This window comes from Sinocyclocheilus grahami, unplaced genomic scaffold (genome assembly GCF_001515645.1).
Source record: "Sinocyclocheilus grahami isolate Dianchi unplaced genomic scaffold, SAMN03320097.WGS_v1.1 scaffold309.1, whole genome shotgun sequence".
Lineage (NCBI taxonomy): Eukaryota > Metazoa > Chordata > Actinopteri > Cypriniformes > Cyprinidae > Sinocyclocheilus > Sinocyclocheilus grahami.
The window spans coordinates 280,404-294,175 of record NW_015505488.1 but is presented as its reverse complement, the minus strand read 5'-3'; the positions used below and the strand labels follow the sequence as shown (position 1 = coordinate 294,175).

Genomic DNA, 13,772 nt, shown 5'->3' with positions numbered 1-13,772 from the left:
TCTGTCACCGATGGAGTTTTGGTTCCTTGCCGCTGTCGCCTCTGGCTTGCTTAGTTGGGGACACTTCATTTCCAGCGATATCGTTGACATGATTGCAAAGATACTTACTTATTTACAAAGATAGGGGTGGAGCTCTGGGAGATGGGTGGGTTTAGGGTTCAGGGGGTGGAGACGGGTAGGTTTAGGTATAGGTGCATTCGACTTGAAGCACCGCTACAGACGGCAGTCAACGAGAGTAGCCGCTTGCAGTCGGGGGTGGAGTTGAAAACAGAGCCGTCAAGCCGGACACTTTCTGCTCCCGTTAGTGATGCTGTCACGGTGTTTGCATACTCTATCACAGATGAAGTGAATTAAATGCAATATTTGTCAAATACACAGACGTTTCAGAAACATTTTCATGAGCAACAGAAACAGCAACAGAAACAGTTTTTATATACTGCTTAATACAGGGCCATCTGTTCAAGAATAAAGTTCAACGTGAATATATACTATTTAAATACTAATAAAGTGGGGGTATATATGTTTTCATGATAAACGTGACTCAATATAACATTGCGACTACAGTAAAAAAGCTTTTAATGTTCTAAAAACACAGATGAGCAGTATTGGATTTGAAGATGTTAGAAACACACGTCATTGTTGTCATGTGGTGAGTTTGGCCAATCGTGAAACAGTTGTGTCGTCATCAGCGCTCCTGCAGTCGCTCTGAAAAAGCTGCGGCAGCTGAGTCAGCCGGCTGCTCTCGAAACGATATCGCGGTACTTTGATGCCACACGTGACAGTGACGTAGCGTCGGTGCCGGTTCAAGTCGGACAAAATTTCTAACCGGCATGCACTGCTTCAAGTCAGCCGCCGATCGGTTTGCGCGGCGCCGCATGAAGTCGAACACACCTTATATGTAAGGTGGGAGGAGTTGGATCTGGATCTTGTGTTCTGCAGTGAGGACCATCTCGCTACATCACTCTTCCTTTTTGCAGCTTTATTTCATAAATATACAATCAGACAGTTCTAGCAGCAAGCCAATTATACTTAAGTAGTTATATAGCCTATATACTTACCATTCTGAATAATATTTTTATATTTAATTTTCACCTGCTGCCATGTTCTTTTCTCCCCACTGAAGTTAATTGCATTTCACTTACTTTGAGGAAACGTTTTTTTTTAAACAGCAGCATAGTAATAGATACATACAAACATATATATATATAAAATTTCATTCATTTTTTCCTTTTTGAATGTGCCTGATATTTCATTAGATCGTACGAAGACATTGCTACTTACGCATTCAGTCGATCATCAATTATTTGCCAGCCTTTCTCTCTTATTTTATTTACTGCAGCAGTGTAACGTTAATTCAATCTTTCAGTTCTTCGTATGATTCTAAGAGCAGGCGCTGCTCTCTTTACTGATCGATCAGATCCATGTTCGGCCTCTAGTGCTGCTTCAGAAAAGCGTGTTCGCGCAATTATCTTGACTGCAAACCTGGCTCGAATTAGTGAGACTGCGTGATCTTAAATTGCCGTTTATGAAACCGCTTTAGTCCCGATTGATTTGTTAGGTTTTGGACTTTAATCCTCGCTTTTCTTAGCGAAACAGCCCTGACCTGTCCGTGCCTTTAAACAACACAACACAATGTTCTCAAATGTCAACTGGATGAACTGGCTTTCATTTAATATGATTTATTGTTATTGATGTTATTTGTTAACCTGCTGCGATGATATTTTACAGCTGTTTTCAACCTGCTCTCTATCCCTCTCTCTCTCTGTCTCTCTGTCTCTCTCTCTGTCTATCTCTCTCTCTCTCTCTCTCTCTCTCTCTCTCTCTCTCTCTCTCTCTCTCTCTCTCTCTCTCTCTCTCTCTCTCTCTCTCTCTCTCTCTCTCTCTCTCTCTCTCTCTCTCTCTCTCTCTCTCTCTCTCTCTCTCTCTCTCTCTCTCTCTCTCTCTCTCTCTCTCTCTCTCTCTCTCTCTCTCTCTCTCTCTCTCTCTCTCTCTCTCTCTCTCTCTCTCTCTCTCTCTCTCTCTCTCTCTCTCTCTCTCTCTCTCTCTCTCTCTCTCTCTCTCTCTCTCTCTCTCTCTCTCTCTCTCTCTCTCTCTCTCTCTCTCTCTCTCTCTCTCTCTCTCTCTCTCTCTCTCTCTCTCTCTCTCTCTCTCTCTCTCTCTCTCTCTCTCTCTCTCTCTCTCTCTCTCTCTCTCTCTCTCTCTCTCTCTCTCTCTCTCTCTCTCTCTCTCTCTCTCTCTCTCTCTCTCTCTCTCTCTCTCTCTCTCTCTCTCTCTCTCTCTCTCTCTCTCTCTCTCTCTCTCTCTCTCTCTCTCTCTCTCTCTCTCTCTCTCTCTCTCTCTCTCTCTCTCTCTCTCTCTCTCTCTCTCTCTCTCTCTCTCTCTCTCTCTCTCTCTCTCTCTCTCTCTCTCTCTCTCTCTCTCTCTCTCTCTCTCTCTCTCTCTCTCTCTCTCTCTCTCTCTCTCTCTCTCTCTCTCTCTCTCTCTCTCTCTCTCTCTCTCTCTCTCTCTCTCTCTCTCTCTCTCTCTCTCTCTCTCTCTCTCTCTCTCTCTCTCTCTCTCTCTCTCTCTCTCTCTCTCTCTCTCTCTCTCTCTCTCTCTCTCTCTCTCTCTCTCTCTCTCTCTCTCTCTCTCTCTCTCTCTCTCTCTCTCTCTCTCTCTCTCTCTCTCTCTCTCTCTCTCTCTCTCTCTCTCTCTCTCTCTCTCTCTCTCTCTCTCTCTCTCTCTCTCTCTCTCTCTCTCTCTCTCTCTCTCTCTCTCTCTCTCTCTCTCTCTCTCTCTCTCTCTCTCTCTCTCTCTCTCTCTCTCTCTCTCTCTCTCTCTCTCTCTCTCTCTCTCTCTCTCTCTCTCTCTCTCTCTCTCTCTCTCTCTCTCTCTCTCTCTCTCTCTCTCTCTCTCTCTCTCTCTCTCTCTCTCTCTCTCTCTCTCTCTCTCTCTCTCTCTCTCTCTCTCTCTCTCTCTCTCTCTCTCTCTCTCTCTCTCTCTCTCTCTCTCTCTCTCTCTCTCTCTCTCTCTCTCTCTCTCTCTCTCTCTCTCTCTCTCTCTCTCTCTCTCTCTCTCTCTCTCTCTCTCTCTCTCTCTCTCTCTCTCTCTCTCTCTCTCTCTCTCTCTCTCTCTCTCTCTCTCTCTCTCTCTCTCTCTCTCTCTCTCTCTCTCTCTCTCTCTCTCTCTCTCTCTCTCTCTCTCTCTCTCTCTCTCTCTCTCTCTCTCTCTCTCTCTCTCTCTCTCTCTCTCTCTCTCTCTCTCTCTCTCTCTCTCTCTCTCTCTCTCTCTCTCTCTCTCTCTCTCTCTCTCTCTCTCTCTCTCTCTCTCTCTCTCTCTCTCTCTCTCTCTCTCTCTCTCTCTCTCTCTCTCTCTCTCTCTCTCTCTCTCTCTCTCTCTCTCTCTCTCTCTCTCTCTCTCTCTCACACACACACTCACTCTATCTCTTACACACTCTCACAGACACACACACACTCTCTCACACACAAACACACTCACAGACACACACACACTTTCACAGACACACACACACACACTATCTCTCACACACACTCTCACAGACACACACACACACTCTATCTCTCTCACACACTCTCACAGACACACACACACTCTCTCACACACAAACACACTCACAGACACACACACACTTTCACAGACACACACACACACACTCTCTCTCTCTCTCTCTCTCTCTCTCTCTCTCTCTCTCTCTCTCTCTCTCTCTCTCTCTCTCTCTCTCTCTCTCTCTCTCTCTCTCTCTCTCTCTCTCTCTCTCTCTCTCTCTCTCTCTCTCTCTCTCTCTCTCTCTCTCTCTCTCTCTCTCTCTCTCTCTCTCTCTCTCTCTCTCTCTCTCTCTCTCTCTCTCTCTCTCTCTCTCTCTCTCTCTCTCTCTCTCTCTCTCTCTCTCTCTCTCTCTCTCTCTCTCTCTCTCTCTCTCTCTCACACACACACACACACACACTATCTCTCACACACACTCTCACAGACACACACACACGGTTTCAGGATGAGGGTGGGTGTCACTTATGACTAAACAGACCACAGTTTTAGTTATCTTAGCAACTTTATTGACTTTACATACAAAAATAGAAACAAAGAGCAAGAATATATAAATAAACTGTTTGTTTTGTACATGTTTGCTCTAAACATTATAGATAACCCTGACGTGAGAGCCACAGAGACCGCAAACATAAGGCAGAGATTCAGTGACGCTGACGCCGCAAGAGAAACTTTCACATAACATTACATTCATACTCGAATGATCTACAAATCTAACATAAACCACAGAAAATAAATACACAGCGACACAACAGAACGAGTGTTTGGAGTGATCACATTCGCTTCATGAGGTAGCTTCAGTTCTTCGCTCATGCTTCAGGATCTCGCTGTTTTTGTCATATGAGTAAGTGCGTAGTAGCTTATTATTGAGTCGTTTACAAAAACTACATTTACATGCTACCGAGCCACTAGCAACGCAAGGAACAGAACGACTGTTGGTAAATGTTCAGAAAGAGACACTCTGACTGATTCTTCACATTCATAAAACACTGCAGGTGTATAAATAATTCTCGAAAAAAGATGAGAAACCGGTTCCCACCAAACCTCATCACATCTCCAGCCACTGGTTGCCATGGCAATATGCCACTTGACGAATAAAAGTATTAATTTCTCACCGAGCCCAAACGTTTCCACAGATGTGTATATTTGTGTTGACTCACTGAGTGTGCGATGGCAGCGGGCGGCGAGCGTGAGGTCATCCGGATGCAGGAGCTCGTACCACGATCGACCAATCAGCTCCTCTGCTGAGAAACCCAGGTGGAACAAGACACTGTGGAAACATATTTCATTCATTACATAATACAATTAAAAGCTCCCACATTCTGTCCTCCAGTCAAATCCATCCTCTCTAGAAGAAATGCATGTTATTGGTACATCAGCTTTGTAATGTGAGATGGGAGCAGTATGTTTGTACCTGTAGGGGGCGTGAGTGAGCCTCATGTCCGGTCTGTGGAGCGTCTGGAAGCAGGCGGAGGCCCTCAGGAGCTCGCTGTCCTTCAGTCTGTTGACTGTGGGCGTACAGAGGGCCACAAACAGAGCGGCGTCCGGCGGGCCGTCCTGGAATCGCCCCCTCACCAGCATGGAGCAGCAGCTGCTGTACTGGAGCCGGAGCGCTTTGGAGCTGTGCATGCGGCACACGAAGCTGCGCTCTGAGAGACAGACACACGACATTAGAGCTGATCTGGACATCACATGACACGACATGGAGAGACAGAGCACCACACTCACCTGCGGAGACATCCTGCTCTCTCAAAACAACTTTCACCGCTTCTGCATCACGACTGTCCATCATATCATAGAAAGTGTCTCCCTGAAGGACATCGACCTACAAAGCAATACAAACCGCTCAGGTCGTGTTCAAATACTGGGTACACAGTGGTTTCCATGCAATAATCGACACTATGAAAAATGACTCCTGTAAAAACAGAAAACCTCTATTGTAGCTGGTCAGAGACTTCAAAATATAAAACATGAGAAAATGATTCATTCGTTTCAACAAAGCTATTTTAGTTGTGCTATTTTTTGACTGTAAAACTCAACTACATAAAGAGATTCAGACAATCAGACAAGTTTTCAATTTCGAGTAAGCTTTGAGTTTTAAACAAGTTCTCATGCATTTCATATTTTGTATTTCATATGTATTTTCACATTTTAGGGTTTGGCAGGCTGCAGTAACCTGACTGATTTTTGGCAATTGAAAACCAATGGAGGTCAAAATTTGTTCAGCCTTTTCAAAACACATAGATGTGCATGTGTCGAAACTCTGCATGAACATTCTTTTCTATCACAACTATCACAAATATAACAGGATAAATGTGTGTGCACATGAAACAGAACAGAAACCGTTTCACTCACCATCGACAGGCCGAGATATTCGGACACATTTTCAGACACATAGACCAGTTTCCCGTCTCTGGTCAAAGCCACAATAAATCCAGGCAGCGCTTGCAGAAAGCTCTCCCACAGAGGAGAAACTGCACCCGCGTCCTGGTGAACTCCTGCACCCATCAAGACCACAGTGCACTGATTCAGACCCATTCAGACCCTGGTGAACACAGATCTGCAGGAGTGTGATCGTCTTTACCTTTGAGGAGCACGCTCTTCCTGACGTAGGTGCAGATGAGGGACATGGAGTGCAGGTAGGACAGACGCTCCTGGTCTTCAGCAGAGATAGGCAGCAGCGCCCGCATGTTCCGGATCTCTCCATTGATGTGGTCTCGCCGGGCTTTGGACGCCCCTTTAGTGGACCTGCATCAGACGTTGTGTTAGTCAGGATGAATGACACTGAGCCTATGAGAGATGCGCTTCTACAGGGTCTCCATGAATGAGAAACTCCTTATAAAGAGGAGTCCTGGGTGGAGCTCTGCGTCTCACACACACACACACACACACACACCTAAAGCTCACTGTCTGTCAGTACAGGTACAGCACACACTAAACTAAGGCTGATGATACACGGGGTAACTTTTTGGGCAATGTTGCCGTCAACGAGCAACCAGGTGAGACAGACCGATCTAAAGCATCCAGATGGAAATGTGTTGCCCATCCTCAATGGGAAAGTGCCCAAGCAACATTGCTAAACTAGTTGCCCCGTGTAACATCAGCCTAACATGCGGAGCAACAGAATCGTGACCGCTTTGACTGACCTGAAGCGTTGAGACGCGCGGAGAATCCGCCTGACGCTCGTGTCGCAGCCGACGCTCATCCTCTCAGAGATCTGAACCAACACAGAAAGTTGCTTTATTAAATAAATTATGCTGAAAAACTCCAATAACATGCAAAACAGCGCGAGCTGATGACAGGTCAGCAGCTCGTTTAGTTTAGTTAGTGTTAGTCAGCGCTCGTTGAGCTGCTCGCCTCACCTCTGACTGTCTGAGGATCCGGGAGTCTGTCCTGGGTTATATAGTCTCAGTGACTCAACCTGAGACCCGAAGGAGAAGAAAAGACCCTCCGCCGTGACGACACGAGGAGTGACCCGATATTTATAGAGCGGGTGTAAAAATACCCACAGTGACATCACCACAACACACACACACACACACTCACTCTCTCTCTCTCTCTCTCTCACACACACACTCTCTCTCTCTCTCTCTCGCACACACACACACACTCTCTCTCTCTCTCTTACACACACACACACTCTCTCTCTCTCTCTTACACACACACACACTCTCTCTCTCTCTCTTACACACACACACACTCTCTCTCTCTCTCTTACACACACACACACTCTCTCTCTCTCTCTTACACACACACACACTCTCTCTCTCTCTCTTACACACACACACACTCTCTCTCTCTCTCTTACACACACACACACTCTCTCTCTCTCTCTTACACACACACACACTCTCTCTCTCTCTCTTACACACACACACACTCTCTCTCTCTCTCTTACACACACACACACTCTCTCTCTCTCTCTTACACACACACACACTCTCTCTCTCTCTCTTACACACACACACACTCTCTCTCTCTCTCTTACACACACACACACTCTCTCTCTCTCTCTTACACACACACACACTCTCTCTCTCTCTCTTACACACACACACACTCTCTCTCTCTCTCTTACACACACACACACTCTCTCTCTCTCTCTTACACACACACACACTCTCTCTCTCTCTCTTACACACACACACACTCTCTCTCTCTCTCTTACACACACACACACTCTCTCTCTCTCTCTTACACACACACACACTCTCTCTCTCTCTCTTACACACACACACACTCTCTCTCTCTCTCTTACACACACACACACTCTCTCTCTCTCTCTTACACACACACACACTCTCTCTCTCTCTCTTACACACACACACACTCTCTCTCTCTCTCTTACACACACACACACTCTCTCTCTCTCTCTTACACACACACACACTCTCTCTCTCTCTCTTACACACACACACACTCTCTCTCTCTCTCACACACACACACACACACAGATCAGTATTAACAGTTAGTTATTTCACGGGGAGTTTGATCACATTACAGTCGAGACACAATAACATTTCATCAGGTTTCTTCAGTTTTCAAGCCTCACGCAAAGGCGCACTTTGTGAAGTTTATGTGATTTAAGACTGTAAAACACTACATGACTTTAAAAATCAGAACAGATTTTAACCCTTGTGCTTCTGGAAATCCTTCACCTAATTCTGTGTTCTCAATCAAAAGTAAATCTGTCATTATTCTATATTATCACCAGATCTTGGATTTAATCTTTTTATCAACTTGTTTTCTGTCAATCAGCACAGGTTTTGTGTTTATTTGGGAACAATTTTTGAGTGACAATTTTTTTTTTATTAATTAAAATAAATAAAAAACATTTGTGTATAATTTTGGCTCCGAAACTGAGGTGCATAAGCTCACATTAATGTTCAATCAATACAAAACCTCTGCTAATTGAAAGAAAACAAGGTGACACAAAGACTGATCCAAGATTTGGTGATAATAGCTTAACAAGACATTTATAAACAATGTTTTGTAGTCAGGTCATTTTTTGAGTGTAACAAAAAAAACTTAGAGAATTTGTTCTGTCCTGTGAGCAAAGTCAGTAAACCTTAGTCCAATGCTTTACTATTCAGTAGCACTTTCAGGGAAACAGAAGAAAAGAAAATCCACTCTGGTTCAGAATGAGGGTTAAAACACTAGACATCAGACACTTGCCATAGTACATGATTTCTGATTAAATCGGCGCATCAGACACTAAACGACCGAGGATCTCACAGACAGACTTCTGATTCACTACACAAATGACAATTGAACATGTGATATAAAATTGGCTCAAAATAGCTAACCCTAGTGCTGTGCAAAATCACACGGTCAAAAAAAGTAAAACGCATACAAAAAAACATCCTCAACGTTTAAAAGCTAAAGAAAACAAGTGGGTTTCCAGAAGAGAAACTGCTGAAGATGGAGCACACTGAGGTGCGCTGGCAGACCGTTCTCTGTGTTTCAGAAGCATTTCATTACCAATCTTACATCTCTGGCAGGGCTAGAAGTATGCAGCAATTCTGATAAGTAACATGGGGCAAGGTTGTGTAAACATTTAAATACAAATAGGAGAATTTTAAAATTGATCCTAAAGTGAACTCGGAGCCAATGAAGAGCTCACAAACAAGGAGTGGATCAAACTTGACCTTTCTTAAGAAATTTGGCTGCAGAATTTTGTCCCAATTGTAAGCGAGCAACCTGGGACGTAGAGATGCCACAGTACAAAGAATCACACCAGTCCAGTCGAGAGGTTATAAACACGTGAAGAGCTAGGTCAAGAGATGTTTCAGGCAGAAAATGTTTTATTTTAGGGTCAGGAGGCAGAACAACAACAGAGGAAACATGTTTATCTAAAGATCAGTGTGTCCATCATATACTGCGTGATCTTCGGTCAAATCTGAGCGACTGACATCTGCAGACTGACCCTGACTTCCAGCAGCTAGTGTCAGCAGATCAGGACAGAAGTCATGTAGTGTCTTCCAGCCTTTAGCGTGATCTGCAGAGGCTGAAGAAGCCTGAAGAGGAGCATCTGGTTTGGGTTCAGCGTGAGCCGCTGAGCATTCAGAGCTGGATCAGGTCAAAGCAAAGCTCAGACTAGAAGCAAATGTTTTATATGAAGGTCGTCAGAATAAAGTGGGTCTGTGGAGTTTCCCGTCTACAGCGCCGCCGCACTTAACACTGTAGATAACCAGGACTTTATAGCAGCGCTACTGACAGACATGAACACACTGCTGCTGCGACACAGACGTCTGCGCAGGAACAAGATCTTCATGTGTTTCTGCTTTCACAGACGCCGCTGAATCTCCCACAGCCCGATCCGCCTGGAGCATCGATCAGAACACACTTCTGTACTGATCGTTCAGAACTTCATACGTGGCAGCGGATCAGAAAGAAATACGTCTGTTCTCTGGGAGCGAGTGAATGCTCAGCAGAGCTGTCAGAGGTCAGCAGAAATCTTCTTCAGGTGATTCATCACAGTCACTTCGGGTTTGTTCATGTGATGTCGGCGCTGAAGAGCGTTTGACTCCAGGGACTGGCGTCGAGGTCAAAACAAGCACGGGCTCCTGACACGACATGAGCTGAATGCTCTATTTGGGCCCCCGGAGAGAGCGACGACGAACACGCGAGCTTCAGCCATTAGCGAGGGGCTGAAGGCACAAGTTGAAGGTTCCTGTGAAAACGAGCCGGCCGACAGGTGGGTCTCGTCCCATCACAAATCCTCCAGCAGTTAACCTTTAGCTTTCACAACCTTTGCTCAATAGAAGCCCATTAAGGTCACGTCCACTGAGAGATCAGCCAAATCCATCACGCTTCATTCGTGAAGATGCTGCTGGAGCCTCAAGAGCACATTAAGAATATCAAGCTGTGTGTGTGTGTGTGTGTGTGTGAATATAACACTCACAGATGCTCGTGCCGGAGCATTATGGTCCTTTAAGATGAAGTGCTTTGATTGGTCATCAGATGCAGGAATGGAGAAACTTTAACACTTTATATATAATGCATTACAAAAGAATTTCAATGCATTAATTATGCTTTGTAATGCACCTTATCATGCATTATATGATTTCATGAATAATCGCAACCACAGTTAAAATACAATACTTATATCGTCACATCTTTAGAAAGTATAATGCATTAAAGCACAACCGATTTCAACAAGAAATGTGCAAATATTATAATGCATTTTAGCTTTGCTTACAATTATGAAAAAATGCATTACTACATACATTATGAAAATCTATAGAATGCATTATACAGTAAAGGCTTCAAAGAAAACTTTCATCTTTAATCAGAATAATACTGCAAAAGCGCCAAACTCGGGATGTCTAAAACTGTGGATTAAAGAAATATTTTTCATTTTGGAGAAATAAATATTTTATTTAATCACGTCTTCTCAAATTTGTGTTCAGGAAGCAGTTCTCAATGTGCTTTTTATATCACACACACACAACACTTCACACGGTACATTTAAGCAGACAATAAGCAAAATTATCGTCAGTTTTATTGTTCAGGAAGTTCAAGATCCCACTAAAAACCCGTTTACAAGTCGAGTAAGTCGTGGAAAAGATTGATCCAGCATGCAGGAATCACGTCTGCAGCTCAGTGTCGGTTCCTTCACACACCAGCAGCCCAACACGATTCAAAGCGCCTCAGAACCCAGGCATTTACACTAATCTAGAGAAGTACTTGTGCAATCAGAACATACACGATAGTCTCTTCCTCTCATTCACTACATAGACAACATGACTATATTAGCACGTGTCTGTCAGACCATGACAGCATCACAGAGACATCACTAAACCATCACCTCTTTCTTCTCCTGACCGTCCGTCTGCATGAGCTACAGATCCGCATGAAAACACATTTGATCCAAACAAAGACTTGAGCTTCATCTGGTTTCATTTCGAGACTGTTTCGAGTCAGTTTATTCAAATCATGGTTTATAATGAGGGAAAACGTTGAATTTTCTGATGCGGTCTGTTTGCACAATATTCATTATGACAGTTCAATGTCAGATATTCACACACAATCAATAAAATCTCAAATAAAACGCTTCAAATCCATCTGGACCAGAAGCCTTTAAAACCCAAAAGACTTTGAGCACTTTGATTGCAGACCTTCTGACGCTCTGAACAATAAGTCAGGCACTGGACGAGACTCAAATAAAGGCCATGGTCACCCGGCAGACGCACGAATACTGACGTCTACATGAGCTTCACCTCAGTATCTATCAATATTCTGCAGATCAGTAAAGATTCAGATGAAATATAAAGCGATGCTAAAAAACTGCAGTAATGGATCATTTTTAATACATCTCTGGAAATCCAGTCTGTGTGTGAAAGATGTGAACCTGGAGAAACTCAACATGATTCGGCCGCGTTTGCTGGAAAACACCAGAGGCAGGTTATTTGATCGGTGTTGATTCGCATCGATGTCAAACATCTTTCGGTGTGACCTTATGAAAAGCTTATAACATCATTACCACTCTTTCCACTCTTTGAGACCTAAGACAGTCTAAAGACAGAAAGTATTTACTGTCAGCCAGCAGATCTGCGGAGTGTGATTTAACAGGACAACGCATGCAGAGGGAATATCTTCGTTTCTATTGATTGTTGAGTCAGGATTTATAGTCAGAAGCACTGTGGGTAACCAGAAAACCAGTCGAGTTAAAAGAAGAGGAACTCAAGACACGTCTCCTCTTCTCTGAACATCCTCTCTGCGTTCGATATGTAAGAGCACGTGTGGAACCCTAACAGAGTCCTGCATATAAACCCGACGGAGCGATCTGAACACAAGCAGAGAACTGACAGATTACAGGCTGAATGATCTTCATTTCACTCCAAAACCTCATTAAAACACTGTAACACTGATGAATAATTGGACTGATTTAAGAGTGTGAAGGTCTGTTTCTCCTCAGCAGGAATCAAGTTCAACAGTGGCAAAATCAGACTAGCAAAGCGCCGCTCGTCCGCGCCACAGCCCGGCAGGGAAAGACCACTCCAATCGAGAAGCTTCAATCCGGATCATCTGTGGAGAGGGACGTCCTGAAAGAGTTCTGGCGCTGGTTCTGACGCGCAGTCAGCCGTGGGAGGAGAATATGGGCCGGCTGATGTTACTGTTGGTGGTCATGGCTGTCAGCTCCCACCTGAAGAACAGAGAAACAGATTCATCAGAAGATCTCAGAAGCTCTTCACACTATCAGTCAGAGCCACAGGACGTCAGATCACTGCTGAAACGAGTCAGAGACAGAGACACACACACACACACTCACACACACTCTCTCTCTCTCTCACACACACAAAGCGACTTACAAATGAGGACAATAGATGCAATCAAAACTAACAAAAGAGCAACAATATATAAGTGCAAATGACAAGTCTAACAAGTCTAAGTTGGCCTAACGCAGTACACGTAGCACGGTATATATATATATATATATATATATATACACACAAAGAAAAACAAGTAGATAGAATGCAAAAAATAAACTAGTTTTTTGTTTGTTTGTTTTTTCATAAAAAAAGAAGATAAATAGATAAAGTAGAATTAAAATAGAATTGAAATTGCTAGAGTTAGAGGGTCAAATAAAGTGTTTTTAGCCGTTTCTTGAAGATGGTTAAGGACTCAGCTGCTGGGATTGAGTTGGACAGGTCATTCCACCAGGAGGGAACAGTTAATGAAAAAGTCTTTGAGATGAACAATGACGTTCACTTGCAGAATGCAAGCTTCTAGAGGAACATAACTCTGAAGCAATGAATTTAGGTAAATGGGTGCAGAGCCAGTGGTGGTTTTGTAGGCAAACATTAATGCGAGCAGCTACTGGTAGCCAGTGCAAACTGATAAACAGAGGTGTGACGTGCATTCTTTTCGGCTCATTAAAGATGAATCTTGCTGCCGCGTTCTGGATTAATTGTAGAGGTTTGATAGAAATGGCTGGAAGACCTGCCAAGAGAGCATTGCAATAGTCCAGCCTGGACAGAACAAGAGCTTGAACAAGGAGTTGTGAAGCATGTTCTGAAAGAAAGGGCCTGATCCTCCTGATGCTGTATAAAGCAAATCTGCAGGACCGGACAGTTTTAGCAATGTGGTCTGAGAAATTCAGCTGATCATCAATCATACCTCCAAGGTTTCTGGCTGTTTTTGAAGGAGTTATGGTTGATCTGCCTAACTGGATGGTGAAATTCTGATAAAGTGATGGGTTTGTTGAAACCACAAGCAGTTCTGTCTTA

The 13,772-nt window shown here is 44.0% G+C and overlaps 2 protein-coding genes and 1 long non-coding RNA gene across 5 annotated transcripts in view; all 3 read right to left on the bottom strand.

Moving 5' to 3' along the window:
• Positions 1-947: 947 nt before the first annotated feature.
• On the bottom strand, positions 948-1,447 carry LOC107601644 (uncharacterized). The gene is made up of 3 exons (XR_001610957.1): positions 1,282-1,447; positions 1,059-1,141; positions 948-977 (listed from the first exon to the last, which is right to left on the bottom strand). It is a non-coding gene; the product is annotated as an uncharacterized lncRNA (long non-coding RNA).
• Positions 1,448-1,584: 137 nt separating this feature from the next.
• LOC107601630 (neuronal PAS domain-containing protein 4-like) lies at positions 1,585-6,847 on the bottom strand. Its single transcript, XM_016293881.1, has 7 exons — positions 6,687-6,847; positions 6,125-6,288; positions 5,896-6,038; positions 5,269-5,365; positions 4,955-5,189; positions 4,656-4,810; positions 1,585-1,613 (listed from the first exon to the last, which is right to left on the bottom strand). The coding sequence occupies exons 1-7, from the start codon at positions 6,815-6,817 to the stop codon at positions 1,585-1,587; spliced, it is 954 nt and encodes a 317-aa protein (XP_016149367.1). The 5' UTR covers positions 6,818-6,847.
• Positions 6,848-10,828: 3,981 nt separating this feature from the next.
• LOC107601643 (kelch domain-containing protein 3-like) overlaps positions 10,829-13,772 on the bottom strand; it is a 33,111-nt gene continuing 30,167 nt past the window's right edge. For 2 of the 3 annotated variants that reach the window (XM_016293898.1, XM_016293899.1), the window contains exon 11: positions 10,832-12,688. In XM_016293898.1, the coding sequence (XP_016149384.1) occupies positions 12,622-12,688 (67 nt within the window). In that variant the 3' untranslated portion in view covers positions 10,832-12,621. Of the gene's footprint in view, positions 12,689-13,772 lie in introns of all 3 variants that reach the window. The other variant, XM_016293897.1, reaches the window with a different exon arrangement.